This window comes from Amyelois transitella, chromosome 15, assembly GCF_032362555.1.
Source record: "Amyelois transitella isolate CPQ chromosome 15, ilAmyTran1.1, whole genome shotgun sequence".
NCBI classification, from domain to species: domain Eukaryota; kingdom Metazoa; phylum Arthropoda; class Insecta; order Lepidoptera; family Pyralidae; genus Amyelois; species Amyelois transitella.
The window spans coordinates 3,198,045-3,220,154 of NC_083518.1; the positions used below are offsets into that span (position 1 = coordinate 3,198,045).

The 22,110-nt window shown below is 32.1% G+C and overlaps 1 protein-coding gene across 1 annotated transcript in view; it reads left to right on the top strand.

Moving 5' to 3' along the window:
- LOC106135689 (uncharacterized) overlaps positions 1-22,110 on the top strand; it is a 45,389-nt gene that overhangs the window by 19,283 nt on the left and 3,996 nt on the right. Inside the window, exon 2 of the mRNA XM_060948306.1 lies at positions 20,569-20,628. Coding sequence (XP_060804289.1) covers positions 20,569-20,628 — 60 coding nt within the window. The remainder of the gene's footprint in view (positions 1-20,568; positions 20,629-22,110) is intronic.

A 22,110-nucleotide genomic window follows, 5' to 3' on the forward strand; every position in this document is an offset into this window, starting at 1 on the left:
TTTATTTCATGTGCCCTCGTCTATACCAACGTGACGGATCCATTTGTCAGGCTGATCTCTGCATCGGGCTACTTATTCGGAGCTGGCTTTAGACGCTATCGCATACAATCCGGAGATATGACTCCCGGCCACGGATTTATCTTATCTCTCACTTATAGATAAAAAGGATCTTTAAAGTGCTGGACATTAATGAGCCTTTGAATAATAGATTTCTGATTAAAGTTATCGCCCGTTTGAATAGCCGCTGCTTTAGATTGTATTGGAATTTCATTGAGTGTTGAAGGTTTAAAGTTAAATAATCTATAAGTTTTAACAATCTTGCATTATATGAAAAAAAAATGTGATTTGCGATCACTTTTTTCACAAACAAATAAACAACGGAATTTTTATAATATAAGTCTTTTCTTCTGATAAAGTACAATTATAAAATGGTCACAAAGAAATTCGTTCAGAAATAAAAAGGAGAAAAGGCAAACAAAAAAGAAAATGATATAACAACAGTCTGTAATCTTCTTAACTACATATTTTGAAATTGCCTTTAAAAAAACTGACAAAGCTTTTTATGTAAAGATAATTTTCCTAAAGTTTAGTTATAAAATAACACTAATTAAGGGCTATATAAGTTATTTTTTTAATTATCGATTTTAATATAAAGACATTTCACAAATAATAACAAATCTTAACTATAACAGCTTGAATTTTCACATCGGCAGAGACGTAAACTGTAGGTATTGTTTTCACTGTGACATTCCTAAAATTATTATCTTTTTAAAAGAGCAGAGGGATTTCAATTTAATTATTTTGCAATGAACAAGATCAAAAATTCCATTGACCGTAAATTTTTGTTTTCTAATTAAACTGTTCTCAGTACAAAGAAAAATTAATTAGTTGAAGACATTTCTTAAAATACTTTCTTACACAAATATTTTAAAAGCCTTGACATTATTAATGTGCGTAGCTAAACGTTTTGTGATTTATTCTAAGGATTTATTAGACATTTTTGCTTCGGGCAACAGCTAAATATACATTTCATAATATTGTATAACAAAAATTAAGATGAAACTGATAAAATATTTCTTATTTCTTGAGACTTTAAAAAATGGCCATTAATTTGTTTGTATATTTTATAGCTTTTCTAAAATATAATGTTCTTATTTTCTCCATTAGGTATGCATAAAAAATTTTTGTTAATATGTTCAACTTTAATGTAAAAGCAACACGACATCTACAGCGAATGTAACTTCAAATAACTTAACTGGAAAATTCCATCGCTTACAATTACGCCATGTAACGTACTATCATCAACTTTTTATCCATAACATCACCGATATTTTAATTAGAAAGTACAAATAAATAGCTATTACCGAGACGCGTTCTTGTCACAATGAAAACGTAGAGGTTCTCTTCTCGAAGTAAATTGGATACCGACCGGAGCGTAACGATTTGTTTGATAAAAAATATAACCCTTTACGGAGGCCTTTACGTAATTTCTAACACAAAAGCTGGTTTCTATGGGCCTGATATTGGAGCATTTGTAACAGTACGCGGTTGTTTGGCATTAGAATTTCAATAGCCTTCTGCAATGCTACACGATAATAGGTAATACTAGTATTCCATATTATTATATACCTAATAGTATGTATTCTATATTATTGTTATTGGATACTTTTTAATAATATTGTTCTGATTTGTATATTTCAGCTTACATGCTATGCTGTATATGTAAGCAGATTTTTTTTTTAAATACTCAGTTAAAACTACTGTTTAACTGAGTATTTTAAAATATTTTTTAATAAGTTTCAACGATAACCGTAGGCTGCACTACAAACAAAATATACCTAATATTACGTTTGTTTGTAATGTAAAATACCCAATCAGTTGTGTTAAAACAACATTCTTATCTAAAATATTTTAAGGAGATAATCTCGCTCTGAGTTATTGTCTTAAGAAGACAGCCCTGAACCTACACATCAACGTAATCCGCAGTGAAGATAAAGCCTTAAGCTTCCTTTGTGTAAGTTTACGTTATAGCTTTATACATAAACAACTTTATTTTATTACAATATCATATTTTAACTACCTTTTAAATAATTACTTTAGCTAAATTACACAAAGATAACTTTTAGAAGTTGAAGTGGGACAGGCTATATTTTAATATTGATTTTAGCTTCACCGCCAACGATTATAAAATGCGAGTGCATAAAGGTCATAATGGAAATACATTAAAGTTTAATGACATGTGAATATTTATTAAAATAAAAACTAAAAGACAATGTATCAATAACAGAACGGAAAATGAAACATGTTTAAAGTGTACGTCATACCGCCATTTATAGTTTATTTAAGCATACACTTACCCTTCAACAATTCTAAAATAAAACTTTCATCGTCACACATTCCTGATACAAATCACAGTCTACATATATCGCGTGATGTCCTACCATTCACAACCCTGCAAGTTTGAGTAGGCCGATGTTAAATCTAGCCGCCGTCAGCGGCGGCGACCTTTCAAATCTCCCGGTTTATTTATCAGCCCTAACCGATGACAAGTACACGAGTATTTGATTTACCGGCAGCCACTCAGATCCTTAGAATTATAGGCTTGTATTATTGCTTATTGAAACGACTACCAAATGAGGATTAATAAGAATTTATGCCCCACTGAAGAATGATCCATAACGTGGCCCGAATTCCATTTCTTCCATGTGCGCAATCAACTTCTTTTATTCACAAGTAGTTCCACTTTAATTTATAATTAAACAATCAAACCAAAATAAAAATGTTGGTCAAAGTGTTTTTATAAATCGGCAAGTAGGTATCTCTTTGATATTTTTACAATTGCCATAACTTGTGTTACGAGTGTGCCCATGAAACAATTATTATAAAAGCATTTGTTTATTATTGTTACATACTACATCGATAGTTATATGCTGTCAGTTTATAATTTGATATCCTACTACTATTATAAAGGCGAAAGTTTGTATGGATGTTTGTTACTCTTTCACGCAAAAACTACTGAACTGATTACCATGAAATTTTTTATGTAGGTAGCTGAAGACCCAGAATAACACATAGGCTACTTTTTATCCCAGAGTTCCCGCGGGATTGATAGGGTTTCCATGCGGACGAAGTCGCGGGCGGCCTCTAGTTTTATATAAACTTTCCATTTTAAAAACAACAATAATATTAACCTTTGCACTGATTAAAAAAAATTTTACATTTTTATACAGCATTTTCATTACCAGTACTGAATAAAATTCGGGCCAAGGTTATGTGGGGCAAAGCATAAATTTTCCTTTAGAAATCGAACAAACTTATCTGCGCACTAGTTAGAGATATTCGCTATTGAAATGTCCGTAGTCTCAAAATGCAAGGAATTAATTTATAATCTGATCTAGGAAGAGATGCAATGTGATAATGCAAATAAGATTGCATTATGATTATTTGTTCAAATCATTAAGTTTACTAGTTATAAAATAGGTAGGTATAATTTTGTGACGGAGACAAAAAAAAAATATTTTACGAATATGCGTTTATATGCGACAAATACTTTTGACGAAACCGGTAATTGGGACGAAATGAAGTTATAAATAAAATACACGAGGAAAATACAAATGAGAACAAATAACTGTACGTTATAAATACCAAATAATCATTTAATACTCATATGCTTCTTATTAAGAATATTTATTAACAGTTCATTGAGATCAAAGCAATACCACCTGAATATGTTATCTCGGTAATAAAATTTCTAACATCACGGCGGGAAGTAAATTTCCCAAGCCGTTGGGAGAAGTCTTAAAATATCAATTTGGCCGCGAAGTTCAAATGACAAAGTTAAAAACAACTAAAAACTCGAAAGGAATCCAGATGTTGCAGACAGTTTGAAACAACTGGGTGCGCAGTTTCTTATAAAAAGTTGCCTTTAAAACACCAAGTAATAAATCAATAGAGGGAGGTTTACGGGGCAGACACGTTAGCGCCAGCTGCGATAAATTTCTTCTAGCGAGCCCGTTCTTTATTTCTGCTAATCACTGCAAGAGTTATAAAGCCTGTTGAATTAGTTACTTGTACATCGGGGTCTCTCAGGATTCTAACTAATTGTTTTAACTCTTATCGAATCTTTTAGTAACTAAATTTGTTTGGGGCTTTGTTATCATGAGGACTTCTATACGATAGCTGGAAACGTGTATCTCTACTCTAAATAGCTACTTGTATTATGAAAAAATCCAAAAACTTGTGTTACGTCTTTTTTGATTTTTAAATCTTGCTTTTGGATTTAAATCTTACACAGTCAACATAATACAAATGTATAAAAAATCATCAAAACTTAAGAATGACAAATTATAATAGCAGACATAGATAAGGTTCCTTCGCTTCATATTAAATTAAGCAAAGATCTTAATTATTAATATTGCGCGTAATTAATTCATATAAGTTAATACTAAAGGTATTTAGCAAATTTGTAGATACGATCTCAGTATTTACCAACATTGCAACCAGGCACTTCCAATCGCGTTACGGTTTCTGATATCTCCAAGTGGGTTTGTTTGGCTTAGCACAACTTAATTGGCTATAAATTAGGTGCAACTTCTCTACAGATCCGCTCCCTCGTCTTGTTAAAGTAAAATATAGATTTATGTTAGCATTGTAAGCCTTAATAAGTAACAGCTATTTGAATAAACCCATTTTCGGAACTTGTATGTAATTCAACCTGTCAAATATTATGGAACAATACATTTGTATGTCTAAGTGGTTTATTTTATGTTTTCAAAGCAAGCATGATTATATCTACTATTTAAAGAAAGGTGACTTTATCCTTTATGCCTACGCAAAAGAAGGCACAGTCGTAACTGTTTGATGGATATATCAACGCGCAGCTCAAACCGCTAGGTCTATAGATTTTAAATATGGAACGTAAGTATTTAGGTGATCTAGGGATGCGGTAAGAGAGGATTTCCCGTAACTCTCACAGGAACGAAAATTAGCGGAATTTTGTGTTTAGATAATAAAGAACCGGCATGCCCTCCGTTCTAAACAAATTACCATCACAAATTCGAGTGACGCCGGACGCAGCAGTTAGTAACGCTTGCCCCCCTGTTGTTCTAAGCGGAGTGATAAATATGTATGAATCAATAGCTTTCTATGAAGGTATCCTATAGATTAAGCGATATGCAAGTATAATCTGTATGGAAACTGTTCCTTGTTAAACTTGTTGGATCAATTTATATACTGTTTAAAGGTAAGGAATAGATTGTATCGATTGTGTTTTAAAACGAAAAATATTGAACAATTTTTAATGTAGGTATTCCGTAACACATTAATTAATTAAATTGAATTTATTTATTTATTTGTGGGGATCGAAATAGCTATGAATTGCCAATTAACAGATCTTGAATACCAACAGATGTCGAAAATGAAATTTAATGAAATTAAAGAGATTACAAAGTTTGTCTTGATACATACATAAAATTACGCCTTTTTCCCGGAGATGTAGGAGGCATGTAGTCTCTGCCTACCCCTCCGGGAAAAAGGCTTTCCACTTGCCATTATCTCACATTCATAACTCTCTTCATGCAAGCTCGGCGGTTCCGGGTACTCTCTATCTTTGTCTTGTTATTGCTTATTTTTATTAGCTTAACCAAAACGTTGATTATTGAAAAGTTTGAGAGAAAAATCTGCACGGATACGTTAAGGTAGTAATAGCATTTAGGTAAATATCGAAAACTAACCGTAAATTAAAGAAAACGTTACCATTCTGAGTTCACGTTATTTTGTTTAAATACCAACCGAATAAAAACTGCGTATTGTGTTCAAGACTAGTATGCCAGCCATATTTCTGAACCGTTAATATACATGTCACAGAAAAATAACAAGCAGCTTGTTCCATAAAAGGACTGATATCAAAAGTATTAACAGAACACAAAAACTAGCTACTATATTCCTGTTATTCTGAATTATTCTGATGCTGGCAACACAAAAAAAAGTCTATAAGCGAACAATTGTCTACTATCTTTAAAAAAGAATGTGGTTGTAAAATTACTTATTCTGTTCTAGTCTGTAATCCAGTCGAATACGATAAACTGGTGCGAATAGCGCTTACTGATAAGGTTGCATTTTCAAATCGGAATTATGTTTCACACTTTTTTTTTTACCTAAGGCATTGAGTGTATTGTGCATACATATTTATAAAGTCATCTCTCTTTTTCGGACATACATAGGCAGAGTCAACTTTTTCCAAAATGAAAATCTTGACAATGCAGATATAATAAAAATCAAAATAAGTGAGACTAAACCTGGTTTGGGTCAAATTTGGGACGGTCCATTTTATTACAGTACAGGCACATATTTTTCTAAACTTGACGCCCCATAACATCTTTGCCTTGACCATGATTATGAAAAGATTTATTCAATTCCTTAATGAGAAAGTAATTAGTTAATACATATATTTAATAGTTTTGTATTATGGCACAAATGATTTTCTACTTACTACTCCTTATTCTTCGTGGCTCTTTCCCCTTCCGAAGACCATTGGCTCTGTCTACCCAAGGGAGATAGACGTGATTATATATAGTATGTGTATGTGACAAATAATTTCCCCTTATATCTTACTACGCCCAACAAAAGATTATACCACTCTATCGCCTATACTCTAGCCTAAGGCGTGTAGTCCCCCGGTAATCCTTCCATTGTGTTTGCATTATATTTAACGTATGTCTAAGGCTACTGTTTACTTTCCTTCATAAATATTTGTCGGCGGTCCACTTTTCTTGGTTTTTAATTGCTTTTTTATGAGCCGGGGCTTCGATAAGTAAAGTCGGGTCATAAACCCCACAAGAACAGGCATTTCGAGGTTATTGACGGTTCACTCCAGGTAATATGAAAATGAGGTACTTATAATAATAATACAATAAGAAGTAGTTATTTTAGAATAAAGTTTTCTCTGAATTACTCGGTTTATCACGGATATACTTATGGAAACTTAACGTACTTTAACGTACTTTAATTGTCATGGTTATGGTATTGAACTAAATTGAAACCACATTAGGTATTACCTTGATGACACAAGATGACTTGTTACAGTTATGAAGTCTTATGTAAAATTCATTCAAATGAAAATTTGAGTTACATTCATGTCGTTAAGATTTTTGATACATATTCCCCATTTATAACTCTCTTCATGCAAGCTCAGCGGTTTCGGGTACTCTTGACCTGACCTTTTGCCAGAACGTCCTTAATTTGATTAAGGTACTTTCGTCTAGGCCTTCCCACTCCGACCTTTCCATCTTCACTCTCGTTGTATATTAGCTTACTCCTGTTACTTGCTTTCATTCATCCTCTCCACATGACAAAATCATCTTCTTCCCTTTTCTATTTCTGTTACCATATCTTCTTTCACAACGTTCCTTTATCTCGCAGTTTCTTATCCGGTCACTCAATTTCACATCGATCTTATTCTATGTTGACAATATAGCTATTTAAAAAAAAAGACCATCGTTGTAGAAATTTCTGATGAGCTGCTATTGAATAAGAATTGTGCAATTTAGATCTCTCACACTCATAAATCGTACAACTGTTGTTTGCAAGTAACTGCCTTAGAATGTAGGTTACCCTCAGTGTTGCCAGCTCGAGATAATGCCATTAGTGTAAGTGTTTCGTGAAACTGTACTGCTAATGATATCACTACTTAGAGATCGATATGTACAGATGATAGGAAAAGGTTATGGTAAAGATAATAATGATGTATTAGTTCATGAATACACTGCAAATGTCAACTTTAAAGGATAGTATTATTAGGATGTCTAAGATGGCAATTTATGCTGAAGGAAGGACAAAACATTCTTAACTTCTGTAACATGAAATTAGAGTTACTTACATTAATAACGCAACACGACATACTCGTAAGTGAAGATTTTACATTTATTGCCTTTCCTTTTTTTTCTTCTTCGTTCTCTTTTTGATGTTTCAAAAAAGTATTTGTGCGTTAGCACGTGGGATGAATATCCCGTAATATAACTTGCGGAAAAATTCAGTCAACATTTTTAATAATCGCACACTACTAAAATAGATTCATTATCCAGACATGAACGCTTTAACTTCTCAGAAAATTTAAAGTGCCTGAGAAATTTCATTGTTTCGGTAGACTTCAAGCCTAATTAAAATAATTCATGAAGGCAGAAAGTGTATGTTTGATTATATTTTTTATGAGCCGCCGTAAATTTGGTTCATAAACAACGTTTTGTTATCCGCGACACGCAGACTACGCTGTAGGTTTATGGGATAACCACTGATAGATAACCATATAGAATAGAATACCCTTATGCATTAAAAAAATATAATCATTTAATCATTTATTTATTCCTTGAATATGTTCACAATATACATAGGTCTCAAGTATTCGAGCACAGTTTCTGTTAACAAAATAACTGATTCCATACTTATGCTAAGTTAATGTGTTTATTAAAAGCGGCATTATCGGATAATCAAATTTTATCTATGCAACCGTAAGAACATTACGTGAGAGAGAATTAGAAGTATATGTATTTATAAAACATAATCACACATTCTAATAGCCATCAATCAATATTTATTCCGGATCGGAGATATTGGAAATGCATAGAGTATTAAATAGTGCAGATCGATAAAATCATAGCAATGCCATCTAGTGCAAATTGGTAAAACTACAACGTAGTCAATACATAATCGTTAAAATTATTCTCAAAAGGTCAGAACTGTTGGCTTTTCACGAACTTTGATGTCAGTGTATCAACATAAAAAGTTTCCTGTTACTTCTTATGTCCGTTACGCTTTCACCTCATGATACCTCTACATAAAACACATTGCAATTACGCATTTGATAATATAATGCCAGTTTAAAAGGGACTTCCTGAATCCTCATTCCTAATATGAATATCTCAACAAATATGAATTTAAAAATATCAAACACAATTGCAATCAGATGCATACAAAACAGTACTGCGGTGCCACCCCACGCTCACCGCCTACCCAGTATCGCATTGCGACATTAATGCTTGTATCATTTCCACCATAAAGCTAAACTGAATTTCGAATAGACTTGTCATACAAAATCTTTTCTGAGTTACTTATTTACAATAATTTGATTGCTTACCAATGCGCTTACGCTCTGGCTGAATGAGTAACCACGATCATAAAAGGACTAGGCTGTTCTGCAAGGGTGCAGATTTAGAAGCGCTACGCTCCATGTTAAAACCTGACTAAGTCTCTCCAGGTACAATTGCAAGTGAGTTCAACTTTTGGATAATAAAAATAACTGATTTGAAGGCAATAAATAACAATATCAAAGTTTTAAGTATGTAATGTCATAGTTAAAAATAAAAAACAAACAATATCGATAGGTGAAAACATAATATTATGAAATGTACGTGTTAATTTCTAGAGAAGAAAAAGTTAAATCAACAGCCAGCTTACCCTAATAACTTTTTTGTGTTATGTTCGCAAGTTCGAGCGTTTCCTGCTAAGGAGGTCTGCGCAGTACATGTAAGGATTTCAAACGGTATTTCTAACAAATAAAACAACACAATATCCCGTCATTGTATTCTGTCCGTGACAGTACCGCCCGCATCGTAATTTTCGCATTGCGCCAATACTTCGATATTGTTTAGAATGTCTTCACTGTTACTTTGAATTGCTGTGGTCTGTTCTGTTCCAAATTGGAATCCGTATCGTGTTCATGATGAACTTTGGTGTTCCTCTCACGTTCAATTTGAAGGTTATGGAATATCTGCAAATTTTTCCTAATAAGATCATATAAGATAAACCATTAATTAATTTTCTATTATCCCCCGATTGACCAACACCTGACAAAAATGTCATCAAATAAATTAAATGAACTACATAAACCCGGAAGCACTTGATACAACAAGTGTTCCTTCTTGATTCCCTTGATTCCTATTCCGTAACTAAGATGTATATAAGTACTTATTTCAACGTCTATCAAACAGATAACTACATACAAATCGATTAGAATTACAGATTAAAATTTCAAACTATCGAGCGAATCTATTATCAAGATATAAGACCGTTCGAAAAACAAATTCGATATCGACCCGATGTCTAAAATCAAAAATGCAGTCGATGGTCAAATAATCGAGATTTGATTGATTATCCGGACCGAGTTGCTTCGTTAGCTCGGAGCTCACATCTGTCGCATGCTCCGCGTAACTTGTGAGACTGACAAAAACAGACATGCCTAAGCTAAACAGAGACAGCTATATAATATCTGAACGAGCTAAACCGAGACAACAACATGCCCCGGATGGATTGCGGCTTCAAGTCCGATGGATTTCAACGAATTTTAGAGAGCAAAAAATGCGTTAATCAGAATTCATAAGTTGTTGTAACCGATATTGTCAGAGTAACGTTGTATTATTCAGATGTTTATTGTTGTTTTGTTTCATATTCTTTTTATTGGACCTTAATTTTTTTGTTACAGGTTAGTACCACTACGTTGTGATGCTATTGAATTTCATTGTTTTAACAAAAAAAAACAACAAAATACACCAACGTGTATTTATACTACTGAACAAAAGTTCTAAAATGAACAGAATAATAATAGTTCTCTAATCCTTTACCAGTTGGTCGTTAGAGATAGAATTGTGACTGTGAACAAAATTCCGTTCAACTTTGAAAGGATTAGGGAATTCCATTCCAGGAATTATATTCGAAATTTTACAAATACTCGTTCCGCTTGTATTCTTAGTATCTGGTCCCTTTGTTTTCTTAAAATCAGATTTGGTAATAATGAATTGGTGGAATTTTCTATTGTAAATATACGAACTGTTCCTTCAGTTTGTTAAAACCGAATTAGTTACAACCTTTATTGGAATGCAATTTCTATATCATTATGTATTCATAAGACGTCTTAGACCAATTCAATCCTGAAATATCACTCAACCAAATTAAGGTTCTGCAAATGCCATTGGGGTAGTTAGTCTGGTTAAATATTAAAGATAAAATATAAAGTTTGACCTGAGACAATTTTTAGAAACCATTTTAATTAAGCGCTACACTAATATATTCAAATTTTGTTCTAGTCAATTTCGAAATCAGTATGAGTATGAGCAGCGATAAGTCAAATAATTTAAAACCTGTTCCATGTAAACACGCCATGGGTTCTGTTAAATAATTAATTCGCTATTAGTATACCAGATAGAAGGTATGATGATTTATGTTTGATGTACAAACACACCAGCGTTTTATGAATACTAAAAACCTAGTACAGTTAGTATAACATACTTGTTCAAATTGTCTATACCAACATAATATTGTTTTTGGACGCCACTAATTCTAACCGTTTTAGTATGCCATAAAAATGGCCGTTTTATTTAACATAAACTATTTAAATTTATCGTCGTTGTTTCAACTGTGACAGTGCGCGATGTCGCTGTAAAATCACAGCGATTATTTACAATCTTATTAGAATAACAAAGTCGTTCTAAAAGTGCCACGTTTAAATTTTCATGTCTTCTAGGTATGTTGGGATCGTTAACAGCGAATTTGTCAGCATTATTTTAAAAAAAGCTTTACTTTTTATTGGTGAGAATAGTTTGCTTGTTTTACTGGTAACACTGTCCTTTTGTTGAGCTGTCAAAGCATTGACATTTTTACGTTGTCTTGTGCGTGGGCGGATATGCGTCAAAAAGAACACGGTCTTGTTACTTTCTTTTTGCTTAAACATTGTTGTAAAAGGATGAATGATATTTTTTTAACTTTTTCATCAATCATATCATCTAAAATATTAATAGATAATACACAATTTTCGCCTCAAAATAAATTTATGAAATATACTGCATGTACTGGTTTCTTTTGAAAGACATATGTATAAATGGATAGGTACAAAACACAAACGCAAAATCCAACCAAATGTAACCAAGCTCGGACATTATTCCTTCCGCTCCATATACCGCATCTACCAAGTTCAGCCCCAAGACTATTGTCTCGACTGATATAAAATACCGATATGACCTGTCTTCGGTGCAAGAAATATTCAAGGGATTCAGCCCACACTTTTAATAGCGGTTACATCATTTCCACACAATGAGAGCGTCCACACCCATTCTCTGTCCATATGATTTGAAATTATAGCACCATTTTATTTGCTCTCGCATTTATATGCGACCGCATACAATGCTGCGACGTTATAAACCACGACACAAGCCACTGTTAGATTAGGAGCGGAACTGCATGTAGCTTTTTTATCAGTATCATGACACTTTATTGTAAATCCCTAGCAATCTTTTGTTTTGTTTTGAATTTTACGTGTTTATGATTTAAGTAGAAGTTACTATTTGTAATGACGATCAAAACCTCGCTTTTGATGTGCTACGCTAATGATGATTATTAATTGCTTACATTTCTACTATTACTTTGATTTATCAATTGGAAATTAGGATCTTTGTTTTTAATTATAAATTTCTAATTAAAGATATTTTTCTTATTCAGATTTTGTATATAGTTTTTATATAATGAAATATATATAAGAATAATATGACGATATAAATTTCACCGTACAAAACCACAGCCACCTCTCAGACTATGTCGCCCTCATGTCACTCAGAAAACGCGTGGGTCGGAGAATGAACCCGTAATTTAACCCTTGATTGTGTTCCCATTTAATTTATTCGCCGCATGATCAAATTTGGAAAGTGTTTGCTATTGTGTGCCGCGCTGTTGATTTATGCTCCAACTTCCAAAGATTTGTCCAAGCCTGACAAAATGGAAAAATCTCTAACAGCTGCTGACGCCTAACGAAATGAACTGATTTTTTTTATTTAAGAACAATATACCCTCAATTCTTAAATTAGCAGAGATAAAGATAAATAGAGGATGTTACACTTAACTCCACCGACAAAAGTTAAATCTTAAATTCAAAAAGAAGACCTCAACATACTTTCTCATAAATCTGTCTTGTTTAGTTTCAGGTGTACTTTTGGCCCCTCTTTAGACAAGTTAAAACAGATCGCAACCAGTAGATACTATTGCCAGGCGGATGATTGAAGATTTTTTCATAAGTTAAATAAATTTAACAAATCTTTGCTAATTTCTTAACGATTGGAATTAAACTGTCATGTGATTACAAATATTTAAATTTTCGTATGGATATCTACATACGTAATTATTCCGTATTATTCCTCCTAATTGCGACAATTTCCATATTTTAAGTTGAAATTATTTTAAAACGCTTAAATTTACGACGTCGTCGTCGCGGGCCCATCAAGATATGCAGCTCTTAACAAATTATAAAATGCATAGATGTATATATAACTCAAGTGCTTACAGAAAAGCTTATGGTGTAAACAGAGCCACTAGTCACATGACTTGAAGGTAACAGTTGGTAGTTTCATTTTGTTTCTTTAATATACTGATCAAATACTACTAGCTACTGATTTTTGAGATGATGACTCAAGGGGGAATGTTTTCATAAAATTTATTTCGATGCGCAGGATTTCATATTTTTAATGAGATCCGTTCTGTTTTCCTTTTATTTTGTAATCGTAGCCATTATCCTTGCGTCGGGGCAGATTTTAGACGATGGTATAATTTAAAAATAGTTTAAGGACTATTGCATGATTGTAATGATGGGCGGGCCTTTAGATACGATATAAAAACTTAATGACTAGATAATATAACATCAATAAAGCAAATTGGCAGGATGCAACCATAATAAGGTAATGGACCGTCACTTCGTCCAGAACTTTTAACTAAAGGTCAGCTTATAAAAATTTACCGTCTCATGTTACATCATTGTTTTTATATGTAATGAATTTTCAATCGGCGTATCTCTATATAGAATCGATAAAGTAAAAACAAAGAAGGTTGATGGAAATAATTCTGATATGCTGGAACACATACAAGTCGCCCCTATGCGGCCATATTTCATGAAAAATTCATACAGCGGCGGGCACCTAATGACGTTGGTGCCATCTTTTATTGCCATCAGGGAACATTTTTCATTAATCCATTATTATGATGCTGAGCTCATAACAGGTTTTTGTTCGTTTGTAATCGAGTCGTACAAAAACCTTATTCAAGACATTGCTTTAATAGAAAGAAGTTATAGCGCTTTGTTTCTTGTGGTACTTATAGAGGACGCTCATCCATTGCTAATGTTACTTGTATCTTTAATGTCCTAGTCCTACCACTTGGTAATATTTCAAACAAAACAAACTAGAAAAGAAAATAATCAAAGTGAATGAATTATTCTCTGCCTACCAGTTCGGGAAAGAGGCAAGCGAAATCTAAAAATCCAATTTTGATATATCTAAAAATATTAAAAAGCAATTTCTCTAAAATTTCATTAAAGAAACTCGTTTCGAAACCCACTTTTGCACATTTGTTTTTGTCGCTCGTTCGATAACCTAGTTCACTAAGAACCTTGGACGGTGGAATTCAATTTGTACTTGTAAAAACGGGCCCGTAATAGAGTTTACCTTCAGAAGATCAAATAAAATAACAAGTAGAAACTGTGCCGAACATATTTGCAGTGCAGTTCCTAGTCAGTTTGTTGGAACAACTGCTGGCGTAGATATTGAAAATATTTGTTTGGAAGATTCAAACACAAGACAATCGTTTTTTCTAAAATATTGTTTAAACTAGTTCAAGTTTCAAGCATCGAAATTTCATGAGTTTGTTTAAAGTAGAAGATCGTTATAAATGCTAAACGCACACTTTGCAATATAAGTTTTCTAAACTGTAGATAGTTACATAAGTACTTGATCATAATAAAAAATTTCGTTCAAATGAAGGAGTTATAAATACATGTCATACATCAACATCAAAATAAATTCGCTATCAACACGTTCCTTGCATTTTAATCCGCGCGCCGCATCACCCAAATCTCATTCGTAACCCCCGCGAGAAAATTACATTTTTTCTTCGCCATTTGGCGCTAGCTTAGATTGTATTTTATCTTTATGCGAAATCATAATTCATGCTGTTTTTGCTCCTATGGGCCCTCTAGGTGTTTAATGTTTTGCTTGTATCTCTGTAACATGTAAATGTCGCACTCCACCATTGTTTATTGTTGACGATAAGATCCGCAATTTCTGATAGCACTTAATTGATGCCACCAAGTACAAGGCGTGTGTGAACGACTGTGTGAAGTAATTGTATTTACAATGGAAATTGCAAAAGAACTTGTATCGGGAGATAATGACGCTGATATACAAGATTAAAATGCAATTTGTAATCTCGAACATTATAGTTGATGATGTGAAAATCCTGGAAGTAAGTGATTTCAGTAAACCAACCGAAGTAAGTCATTATTACCTTGTATGTCAGAAAGTTTTTTTTCTTTATAATACAACTTCACTGATGATGATGCAAGAGAGAATGTGGAATCCAAACTGAAATTTGATTGTATTTAGTAATAATGACATTTTGACCTCTTGCGTAAGTACATATTTGAAGAGTCAAACAGAGAAACGATTATACGAGTAATTAAAGTCAGAAGCGCATCGACTGTTAAAAAAGCTGTTTACATATTTCGTAACCTATTCCATGCCGGTTGACCCCCAAGAGCTACCCACAAAACATAATGATAAATGAAGATCATCGGTAGTTGTTACACTCTGATGGATTGATTGTAAATGGCCATGTGTGCATTCGATCGATTAGTTCCTGCCCAGTCGATGCCCCGGGCATGGGTTTGACGATTATCTTTAATGGATTTTGTAAACTTTTTAAGTGTTGGTATGTGAGATCCTGAATAATATAATCCATCTTGGGGCTTTAATTTTCTATTCGGCCTAACGGGCGAAGCGTAATCATTTTCGAGTGTTTGGGATCGTTTAGCACAGTCTTTTTTGTTTAATATGTTGTATCTTTTCGAAATTATAGTGTGTTACACCGAAAATATTTAAAGTAAAAAGTATTAAAGCATTATTAACTTTAAATAAATATGCTAGAATATTATCTGAATGTAGCTAAATTGTAGTAATGTTGGAAAAATGATAACTGTATTGTAAGTAATCAGAATCTCATGTTAAGTTAGGATTAACGATAGATTAAAATAGATAGACATGACACATGTAAGAGGAGTAATATAGGAATTCGATCGATTTTGACATTATAAATATGCCTTCAAAAGCATTTTTATGAATTAAAAATCTATCACGCTACCTACTCGTAACAAAATTGTGTAAACATCTCATCCATCAATAATAATTTACTTTCAACTACATACATTGCACAACATTTGGCTTGTACCGTAGTCATTATTCTTCACTGGCAACTTAAGTTTAAATACGGGAGATTAATTAAATAATATTCAATAAGCACTGTTTGATTAACAAAAGCTAAATCTATGGCGGCATCTACCACAAATGGGAGGCCACTCGACGTTGTGTTTTCAATCAGCGTCATTCATTATTCACTCATTCCCTTTGCAGTTGCCGAAGTAACGTGGCGTCTACCGACTTCCTCACCTTTCACATTCTTGATTCCTATCTGAAAGTATTAAGGTTCACAATCATGATGTTAGGCATTCAAACAATTCAACAGTTCTGTTTAACTTTCATATTTTACTCAAGAGAAGTCGTGCGATACAATTGTTATAATTGAATTGGTTAAAACTTCTTTGTTTGGAAATGAAAGTTGATTGCTTTATGTTCTTTTTGGAAATGACTTTTTTTCTACTATCTACTTATTGACCTTTAGATCGGTCGGTTTGTATGTTCAGTACAATTTTTATACAAGAATCGATGCAACATTTTGCTCAAATTTTTATTTCAATCAACATGAAGGGTGCAACTTTAACTACTCCTATTTAAAGATATGTCTTTTTTTTATTCTATTAAAATCCCATTAATCATCTATAGTACCTTACTAATAGTATTTTATTGGACACGAACTTAAAAGGTCATACAATTTTTGTCATCTTCAAGACATTAATCCTTGAAATTATAGTGCAGTTGGCATTTCAATTTATTTTTTTTTGCAATTGAGTTTTTCAATACTATGAAGATGTAAAAGAAAAATATATTTTAAATAAGTCGTAAATAATATGTTTAAAAAAATGTTTGTTCTGATATTTGTCATGAAATGAAACTTATAAAATGGTCATAAACCTGTATGCAGTGTTTTTGAATTTCATCAACAACAGCTCTTAAATTTGGTTTCATTTTTGTCAGCATTCATTGTCTATCCTATGTTCATGATATACAAATTACCGAACTTTCCACGACTAACAAAGAAAACTTACTACCTACAATATATATTACGCCGTAAACAAAGGAAATACAAAGAAAGCAAAATGTCTCTTTCTCTCGTCACTATCATGGCTAATGATGCCAATCTATGGAGGCCATCAAAGCCACCGTGCGTCGTTATTAGAGGTAATCATCGTAATTTTTCACACAATTTATTTTTTTCGTCTACTATAAGAGAAGCGGAGATACATGATTGAATACAAAATACAGGTACTGGTTTATATCTGGGTACACGTTCGTTTTAAATAAATAGTGGAATTTAGTACTTAAATTTTGTAAATGAACTTAGTTGCTTTTGGTGGTAATTGTTAGAGGCAAATAAATTTCGATCATATTTTGGTATTTTTAAAAGAGAATGTGGTAATTATAATTTACGGACCTAGTTTATTCATATACTGATGACTATTGTCGTTAATGTGTTTACTATATTAATTGAACAAATTTTATATAATATATAATATAATATATAAATAGTTTTAACTTCTTCAACATTTTGTGATCCGGTGGTCGAAGTAAAGTTTTTCATATTACTCCAAACATAATATCTCTTTATTAATAATTCTCTTTATTAACTCTAGTCTGCAGTATTTGCTCATGTCTTTAAGACAGTCAACTAATGATAACAAAAAATGAGATTGAGGCACTCGGACGCTGCGTAATGGGCTTCGCTAATCTTTGTTACTCTCACAATCTACATAAAGATTTACTTATTTAAATATGAAATGTTATAATAAGTTTTTGTAATAAATAATAAATATAACAGCTTTCACATTTATTTGTACAGTTAATTGTGCTTAGTTGCAGATCTGAGTAAAAAATCAAAATTTCAAAATTAAAAACTTTTATTCATCGTATCATTAGTATGGGATACTTTAGTGTCACTTAACAATTGTATCTTTTGGTTTTACAACTTACTTAAAAAATTACTTAAAACTATTTGACTGCCGCTTTCAAAGCGTCAGTATAGAAGCAGTAAAAACTTAACTTAAAATTATACATTCCTTTAAATATCTTAAAGGTATCAAGACACGAATTATATCTCAAAAACGTACAATAAAGCGATTGCACAATATAAATAATTATAGCATGGCTTTGTTAAAAATAAACCTTCTTTATAAAATAACTGAAAACCGTAAATAAAATCTGTACAAATTTCGGCGTGAGGCTAATATCCGGCGAGGAAATTATTTAATTAAAATATTGTTATGGTAAATATTTAAACATCTGAAGTTAACCGTTATAAAATAAAAAATAATAATTACGTCATTGGAAATTCATATTATAGCGAAATCCATTAGTTACATGATTGTATGTTAAACGATTAGGTATGTAACTATTAATCAGTTGTCAAGAATACAATGGATTTGAAAATGTTCCTCTTTTTATACTTCATACAGAAATCACTAATTTTTGTCTTGATTGAAAATCTTCTACTTCGAACACCTACGGTGTGATATTTATCTTAAAGAAAATATTAGCCGAATAAGTTTTGTTCGTTCAATTTTCGGACGAAATTGATTGTGTTTTTGAATAAATTTATTCGTAAAGACATTACGTACTTTATTTTCAGATTAAATCACAATCACACAATCCACCAGTTGGCTTAACAATCATCAGTCAAACCATTCATTTCAATATTCTTCTGTCAAAAACACATCTACCTCACTTGACCCAAAAAGTTTGACATTAAGCGTTTGACATTTAAATATCTGACAATTAATATGGATAGTATAGTAAGTGCAGTAACCCACCGCTGTCACTTTTATCGCGTAAGTACATTTTAAATGAAACGCGTTTCTCTTCTTGAAGATAACAAGTAATGTAGGTGCTGTTCCTCTTTATAATTAAGGAACCTTTTTGTATCGGGATTAAAGTGCGATGTAGCGCACTAATTAAGGTTGTAAGGCGTAGTCGAGAATCGATGCGAATAAGAAATTTTATTGGAAAATGTATTACATGTATGGATTTTTTTATGCTATTAGTATTGAAAAATGATACATTATTATACGAATATAGAAACTAATACTCATTTAAGTTAAAAGTAGTTTTCATAACTGTTTTTTTTTCAAGTAGAAAAATACATAATTGACTTTAATATAGTATTTACATTTAACTATAAGATAAAGAAGAAAAATAAATTAGGTCGTTAAATATACTTTTTCTTGTACTCCAAAACTAATAAGCCATCCCTTAAAGATTCCACCACGAATGAACTGGGCTCAATTAAACATTTTGAATAGAAACAATAGACTTGCCTATAAAAGTCATGGGCTTCCTTTATAAGTTGTACCTTATATAGAACAGGCGCAGACGTCGTTATAAATCATGAATTTATTTGTAACAATATCAGTATAACAAGAAGCTATACTTTTATCTGGAATGTGACAAGCTCTTGTTATGAAAGTTTTATAGAAATTGTTTCTTTTCCTCTTGTGTTAGAGTTCAAAATATTTTTTCCGTTGGCAATGTATTAATTAATAAATGTTTATAGATATTAGATATATAATAAATAAATTAAAGATAAATCTTTATGGTATCGTGTAATGACCGAATATTTTTTTATTAGTAAATTTTGCTTTCTACTTTTTTGCTATATGTGTAACTTGCCTACACCGGTGTTAAGATTTTTCACACACACACTTAGATTGTTCAGGGCATCCAAAGTATCTGACATGCCTTTAAAGCAATGGCTTTATGACTCTACTGTTGACAGCATACCTAGTATAGGGGGCATGGTGATCCATCCATTTGCCTAAATATGTAGGTATTATCACGATGTTATGATGTAATAGCTGCATGTGGCATGTCAGTCTTTTAAAACTAATGGCTCTGTCTACCCCGCAAAGGATAAAGACGTGATTATATGACGGCCTCTGTGGCGCAGCGGTAGTACGCCTGTCTCTGACACCGGAGGTCCCGAGTTCGAATCCCGGTCAGGGCATGATGAGAAAAGAACTTTCTCTGATTGTCCTGGGTCTTGGATGTTCATTTATATAAGTATTTATTATAAAATATAGTATCGTTGAGTTAGTATCTCGTAACACAAGTCTCGAACCTTACTTCGAGGCTAACTCAATCTGTGTAATTTGTCCCGTATATATTTATTTATTTATATTTATGAATAAATTAATAATAAATCGCAATATTTTCTCACAACGCAAGAAAAATACTTGCAATCTTATTTTAAGCAACAGATGAATATGAGAAAACGAGTACATGCATAATATCTATGACTCACTCCCACCCGGAATAATTGAAACTTGTAAATTAGTTAACAATTATAATAAAATAACTGAAAGATGGTTGTGTTTGTTCACAGTTCGCGGCGCCTCGGCCCGGCGGGGAGTCCTCGTGTTTGCAGGTCCCAGACTGCTTTATGGTAAGTGTTTCTGGCCATATGAAATTGTCCAATATAATTTCTATTGAGAAATATGTATGTATACGATCTATTGTTGCTTACGAATATGTGGAGATGTTTACACAAGTTGTTTCTTTTTTGTTAATTTTCTTTAAGTCATTTTTAAGATATACTTAAAATGTTACTTTGCTTACTTACTTGGAAAAAAATTAACTCTACCTAGGATGTGTTCAAGAGACGTATCCCGGGCTCCTTTCTGAAGAAGGGAAGTTACAAACGGGACTATAGCAAGGAGAATGTCGATTATTCTATTTTATTTTAATGCAATAAAATAATATATGCATTTAACATCACGGGGCAATCGATCGAACCTTAACAAAAAACTGAAATTATGATATGGTAGAAAAAAATTAAAAAGTACCTAATTAAAAAAATAATATTATACTAAACATGATTATATCTTTAGTAGGTATTTCACATTTAAATTAGTAGGTATTTCAGTATTAGCTTTACATAAACTTACTGCTGTTATTTCATAACTTCAGCACTGAATCTTTTACATTACTAGTAGTTTTCAATGTGCTATACAATTCGTTAAACCAAATTTCCAATTTTGGGATTTTATTATGTATTTATTAATATTTTATTAGCCAGTAATAAAATTAATCTGAGAGGCTTACATTTCAACTCGCCGTTATAAAACAGTAAAAACTAGTAGTAGATATTTTAAACAGTTATTTTGTTTTATATTATAATTAAAGTTTTAAAGAATCATTAAATTTAAATTTGTTTCCGATGTTCAATTGTTATTACTAATTCATGTATATAATCACAATGTGATTATTAATGTATGTTTATATTTCGTTATAAGTAATGATTGCATTCGATTTCACTTATCAGCTTTCGATAATTAGAGTAACATCCCTAATGTAAAGAAAAACGGATTTACTTGCGCAACATTGACACGTTCAGTTCTTAAGATCAGAAATTGTTTATGTTTGGAATGGTTTATTAGTAGAAGCAAATCATTCAGTAACTCGTATCGGTTATTTTAACAATAAATATGATAAAGTAATTAAAAAAAGTTAATGAAAATATATGTTTATTCTTTTTTGCCCACTATTACATGGTTAAGTTCTTAAAATTTGATGAATTGTCAAATATTACGAGTATCTATTAAAATGAATTCAGTAAGAAGATTGTTCCCACAATTCAATTTAGCTTTGCGTTGTAAGATTATTTACAAATACTGAACACTTCCCCAATTCGTATCCAAAAATGACAAACAAAACTGAAACTTCAAAGGACACAACGAGGCGACGGAACATTTTGTCAATAAGTATAATTAATAATGTTATAATTATTGAAGCTAAGACGCCGGTGTCGAGTTAACGTCAACTCGACTAATGAGTGCCACGATGACAAATGCTACATTTGAGAACTCCGAAAAGCTGGATACGATAGACGTTGTAATAAGGAATAATTCCACTATAATCGTAAACT